Source organism: Triticum aestivum, chromosome 4B, assembly GCF_018294505.1.
Source record: "Triticum aestivum cultivar Chinese Spring chromosome 4B, IWGSC CS RefSeq v2.1, whole genome shotgun sequence".
In the NCBI taxonomy this organism is placed as follows: Eukaryota; Viridiplantae; Streptophyta; class Magnoliopsida; order Poales; family Poaceae; genus Triticum; species Triticum aestivum.
In genome coordinates this window covers 388,724,753-388,730,615 of record NC_057804.1, presented here as the reverse complement: position 1 = coordinate 388,730,615, position 5,863 = coordinate 388,724,753, and the positions used below count along the sequence as shown (strand labels likewise).

Here is a 5,863-nt window from a genome sequence, read left to right as displayed (position 1 = left end):
CGGCGGCGGAGGGAGACATGGCAGCATCGGCGGAGCGGCTCACAGCTTGCCAGGCTTTCATCTTTGCCGGCAAATGCGAGAGTTCGTCCGTGGTCCGACTACATCTTTCTGTTCGCAATTTGGAGAACATCCACACTCACATCGGTTTCATTTTCACTGGTCAGTTACGATTCCATGAGCCTCCTTCCTTCACACACGCAGCATCGCCGACAAGGATCAGCAGTTTATTTATTTATTTAGAATCTGATACTACAGACTAAGAGATATGATATCTCCCCGGCTATAGGTACTACAGTACAATGCTAAGTAGAGTACAGAACAAAGTTCAACACATTGAGCTGTTCAGTATAACCTCCTATCAATACAATCTTAGAACAATACGGCCTTTCGCCTCTCGCTTTAATCTCCCTCTGGACCATGAATATATCAGCAAGCAAACTAACGAAGCCATAGATAGGCTCTTCCACAGCGGGCTGTGCGCCCGCTGTTTCATCGGAGCCTATTCATCGTCATCATCATCAACAAACGAACGAAAGAACTCGGTCTGCACAACCCAATCCGCAGCCAACACCCACCATCCATCCCACATATGAACTAGGGACTATGTACATGGAAAATTGTGCTTCATGCCACGGTGCTGTTATCTTCTACCTCGCCGCCGCACTTCCAAACTACGTCCTTGAGCTGGGTTGAGAGAGATCTGTAGAACTGTTTCACAGTAAAATAAACTCTTGTTACTTGCTTGTGAAAACAATGATTTGACAGTTAAAATTCGCAGAGAATTTTAATGGCAAAGAGGGGATGCTATGGCAGTACCATTTGAAATTCCAGAGTATCCCCCTTCGCCTTTTTCAGCTCAACCACATGTAGGGATGGAGCTACTTGAAAAACCTGAAGGTTGCCACATAAAAACATATAGTATATATGAATGGGTAATCCTTCTTTAGTGTTCAAAATAGTTTGTTTGTTTGCGTGGTGTTTTCACTTACCTCGGTTGCAACATTGAGATTGCCTTTTCTACCTGCTTTCGGGTTCTCCATCCGCATCTGGAAATAACAAAATCAAAACTAGTTCAATTTCCTGCCAACTTCGATTATGTGCAACATGTATACAAATATTTAGTTCTAATAGAAGATGTGTGTACATATACAGACAATAATAATATGAATACCTTGTAGTTTTTCTTCTGAATGTCAAAACCAAGTGGCCTTGCAGCTTCTGCAATCTTGCTGATGATTTCTTTTGGAGGGCATTGCGAGGTGAATCGTGTCTCTCTTTTATGCTCCTGCGACATAATTCATACAGATAAGTACATTGCAATCATATGTAGTTTCTAAAGAAAATCATAGGCAACAAACAGGCAATAGAGTATGGGAGACCACACATAATAAGACATACTCCCTCCGTTCCTAAATATTTGTCTTTCTAGAGATTTCAACAAGTGACTACATACGAAGCAAAATGAGTGAATCTACACTCTAAAATATGTCTATATACATCCGTGTGTGGTAGTCCATTTGAAATCTCTAAAAAGACAAATATTTAGGAATGGAGGGAGTATAATGCATGTCTGCAGCATAAATATTTTAGAATTTTCAGTTCTGACCTCCTTTGCCTCGAACAAATTGTCCAGATTCAGTCCCTGATTCAGTGAAATCAGTTCAAATGCATTCATTGAGGTTGGCTTATGTTCAGTCTCCTCTTTCACATGCTGGTCCTGGTAAATTATTAAGACATGCATATAGTTAATCAACTTATTCCAACCACAAATGTAAGTATTTTAACTATATAGGTCAACTGCCTCACCTCTGAGTCTCCAAATGCAGCATAGACATCATCGAAGCTAGTTTCATACTTATCGTCAAAAACAGGTGGCTTGAATCCTTTTTTGAACCAAGGATCCTCCAGTATCTGAGGAATGGTGATACGCTGTTCAACATTCAACAACAAAAACAGGACAGATGAGTTGGGATTCTATAACTTCTTTTCAGCACTGAGAATGAAATTAGGACTACTGGTGTTTCTTTTATAGTACTGCTCAGAAGTCTGACTCTCTTTTGAAAGGATTATTCTTAGTGAATTCAACAACCATATTCAAAAGTTGTATGTCACTTACAGTTGCAGGATTTGGGTCCAGAATTCTGGTGATCAGCTTCTTAGCTCCAGTAGAAAACCAAGAGGGACATGTGAATTGAGCTTCTGAGATCTGTTATTCCAGAAGGGAGTAAAAATAAATAATAAGCAATAATATCATCTAAGATACTCCCTGAGAAAAGAAGCCTCTGAGATGTTTTTCGCATTTTTGCATCTTTTGAACAGTATTAGTATTACCTTCTTATAAAGGGCGATGATGTTTTCATCCTCGAAAGGTAAAAACCCGGCAAGCAGAATAAAAAGGATTACCCCGCAAGACCAGATATCTGCAGCTGCACCATCATAACCTCTATCCTCAATCACCTACATAGAAATCCAAGTTAGACAATAGTTCTAGTGGATTGGACACATGATATTAAGATGACAAGCCAATTTTTTTTACCTCAGGAGCAACATAGTTCGGAGTTCCGCATGTTGTGTGCAGCAACCCATCAGCCTGTACAGTCGAAGAAATTCAATAACAGTGAGAATCAACACAAGACAATGATGTGGCCAGTTGGAAATTTACCCAAAGTTAAGTATTTTTTCGAAAAGGAGTAGTAAGAATACCTTCACTTGCTCAGTTAAAGCACTTAAACCAAAGTCGGACACTTTGAGATTTCCAGCAGCATCAAGCAACAAATTTTCTAACTGCAAATGAATGTTTAATATCATTTTGTCACTTTACCGTACTTGTATGCGTATAGTTAATCATAGAAGAACACATGACCCGGAAGATAAAAGTTTTTACCTTCAAATCTCTGTGATACACACCCCTACTGTGGCAATAGTCAACAGCGTTTATCAGCTGTTGAAAGTATTTGCGTGCTTCCTCTTCTTTCAACCTTCCATTGGTATACTGTGTATAACAGCAAATAAAACAGATTAAAAAGTTGATCATTTAACATGAATGAAAATCTAACAGACAATACAACCTCAGCAATTGCAGATAGATGGATGATATATTGGCACTTACAATGGTATCAAAGAGTTCCCCTCCAGTAATGTATTCCAGAACAATAAAAATTCTGGCTTTACTTCCCATCACCTGAGGTAAAAAGCAAATATTAGCAAAAAGGTACCAAGACTGCAGCCATGGATAAACACAAATCTATTGAAGTATGGCGATAAATCCTGAATCGTCGATTGATTTTTGGACTTTACCTCGTGCAGTCGAACAACATTAGGATGCTTTATTAACTTCATAGTACAAATTTCGCGCCTAATCTGCATTGAGTTAAGGATAGTATTAGGATACTGATATGAAATATCACTATATGAGCACATGTATGAAACAATATGTTTCTGTTTTGGCAATGTTTTTTCTTTTCTAGCTAACAGAAGTCCCTGTTTGGGGACTGTACGGCTAGAACTTCGAACTCGGAAGAACACCGAAGTAGTGAAGTCAATTAAATAGAACTGAAGACATGGACACCCAAAAGTGCAACAGGGGACACATATGCTGAAGTGCAGGAACTGTTGGCATTGAATTTCGTGTTTAATTTTGCACAAAGTTCAGACATCAATTGGAAAACTGCACAAGATACTAGGAAAATATACTAGTTGGTGATATGACTTCAGTTGGAAAATCACTATGTGGGTAAGACCCCTTTGTAATGCAAATATGTAGATACAGAATCATTCTTAACTGAAGTCACATCTTCCTATGCCCCCATGCTGACACGGCAACATCCAGGGAAGCTAGAAATGGTTTCTCCAGTTAGCTCCTTGATATAAGGATGTACTAGGTTACAATAATGAACTTTATTAACTAGATAAAACCACAGATGACAACTGTGCATCTCAGCAAAAAGGTAAGGAACATAATTCTTTTGCTGGCTTGGTTACTGGATATTAACTACTAGTAGTATTCATGAAAGATGATATGGTTGACTGAACTTCAAAATTTTACCACGTGCATCTTATGATCTGATCTATGATATGATATGTTCAGACACAAGGAATATGAAGAAACTAGCGCAAGTCATATGAGGGAATTGTGTGATAATGACCTGTTCAACCAATCTGAGCTTCTGAACCTTCTCCTTATCGAGGATTTTGATAGCAACAGGCTCCATAGTTTCAGTGTTCTTTGCAAACCTGACCTTTGCAAAGGTCCCTTCCCCGATTGTGCGGCCGAGCTCATACTTGCCGACACGGCGCTTCACCTTTGGTGACAATGCAGCTCTCTTGGCCCGATACATCTTCCAACAACCGAAGGTTACTGTCAACCTTCAAAATGCTCTTGGACGACCTGCAGTTGCGCAATGAAATCAGGCTTTGGACACTGTGAGCTTGGTATGAATTTGGCCATTCGATGACGTAAAACATCTTCTTGTGCCATATTGTATCGTGAGGCAGCCTTTATCATCTTTCCCAAAAAAAGGATAAAAGGAAGAACAGCAGAAGTAGCGTGGATCCTAAAGATCTCAGGAAGACTAAACAACACCTGATCATCACCATCAATATAAAATGACCAGCCTAGTCCAAAACAACCCAACCCAATTTGACTTTTACTAATATAAAAGGTGGCAAAGACATATCTAACAAAATAAAGAAAAAGGTGGCGAAGACCATGAGATGCATCATCCCAAAATAAACACATGTGCCTGCGGCCGAAAGGCGAAAAAATCATGAAAAGTATATGGCAGGTACATAGATGGAGGCCACATAGCATAGGAAGAATCTCCCAGTTGGTAACCTATGATCCTACCCGACAGTCACCTAAGATGACAAAACATTTTCAGAAAGCAGTTTACAGATATGTACTGGTTACTGCTGCTTTTGGAGTGTGTGTGCTGCTCAAATGAAGAGAGCAAAGAGAAATGAGTCGTAATGAGCCAGAAATGGTTACCAACGTAGTAAATCTTTCAGAGAGCATGAACTAAGTGACCTAGCAAATGTGAAGCGCAGCGCATAATCTGCACACTTACTGCAGATTAGAGCTGTACCTCCTCGACTAGCACAAGAAATGCAAAATTCGCACAAGCACAGTAGGGAACAGATAGATTCAGGGGTAGGCGCTTGCGGCTTACCTTCAACGCGACGAGCTAGCAGACAGCGCGGTGCTGGAACTTAGCAGCAGATGCAGCTAGGAGCTAGCGAAGGGTGGGTCTCAGGAGGAAGAGGAAGCTGTTGCCGTGGATGCAGAGGAGGAAGAGGGAGGTGTCGTGCTAAATAAGGAGGGAGGGAGGGAGGGAGGGAGGAGGTGGGGGGTGACACGTACGTGCTCGCACAGCTAGCTACGCAGGAGGAGCACCACCACGAGAAAAGGACATGGGGATCGATCGGGATGGATGCGAGCAGAGCGGGCGCTGCTGGCGTACGTAAGTTTGATTGCCGACGCTGCCTTGCCACCTCCAGTCCAACCCTTTCAGTTCCCAAGGGCTGCATGGCCTATCCTTTTCGTCCCCTTCCTTCTACTGCTGCTTTTCGATTCTACCTAAGGCCTTGTTCGGTTACACCCCTCCACAAAAAGATTGAAGAGAATTTAGGGAGGTTTTGACTTGTAGAGGATTAAATCCACTTCAATCATCCCTGCCAAATCCCTCTCAACCGAACACAGCCTAAGGGGATGCTATTGGGTGGTATTTTCTACTTACTCCATGAAGAAGAACATTATGTGCACCAAAGACCAGGCTATGGTATGTAGATAAGTTTGTGCTCTTATCAGATCCCTGCAGCGGAACTCTCTGGTGCTACCCCTCCATTCCCTTTTAGCTTTTTCTTG

At 41.3% G+C, this 5,863-nt stretch overlaps 1 protein-coding gene across 1 annotated transcript; it reads right to left on the bottom strand.

Annotated features, from left to right (window-relative positions):
* Positions 1-203: 203 nt before the first annotated feature.
* Positions 204-5,382, bottom strand: LOC123092290 (CBL-interacting protein kinase 31). The gene is made up of 15 exons (XM_044514014.1): positions 5,169-5,382; positions 4,146-4,387; positions 3,298-3,360; positions 3,110-3,181; positions 2,885-2,992; positions 2,704-2,784; positions 2,537-2,590; positions 2,332-2,457; positions 2,117-2,206; positions 1,807-1,929; positions 1,607-1,717; positions 1,172-1,285; positions 990-1,046; positions 817-891; positions 204-708 (listed from the first exon to the last, which is right to left on the bottom strand). The coding sequence occupies exons 2-15, from the start codon at positions 4,335-4,337 to the stop codon at positions 625-627; spliced, it is 1,350 nt and encodes a 449-aa protein (XP_044369949.1). The 5' UTR covers positions 4,338-4,387; positions 5,169-5,382; the 3' UTR covers positions 204-624.
* Between the last annotated feature and the right edge of the window lie 481 nt (positions 5,383-5,863).

What these genes read in the sequence shown, in the direction of transcription:
- LOC123092290 (XM_044514014.1), bottom strand. Translation starts at nt 4,337, where the DNA reads ATGTATCGGGCCAAGAGAGCTGCATTGTCACCAAAGGTGAAGCGCCGT. An exon ending in TGTATCACAGAGATTTGAAG is followed by an intron (nt 2,785 to 2,884) that starts GTAAAAACTTTT and finishes ATTCATTTGCAG; the next exon opens with TTAGAAAATTTGTTGCTTGA. An exon ending in CTTTAACTGAGCAAGTGAAG is followed by an intron (nt 2,591 to 2,703) that starts GTATTCTTACTA and finishes TCGACTGTACAG; the next exon opens with GCTGATGGGTTGCTGCACAC.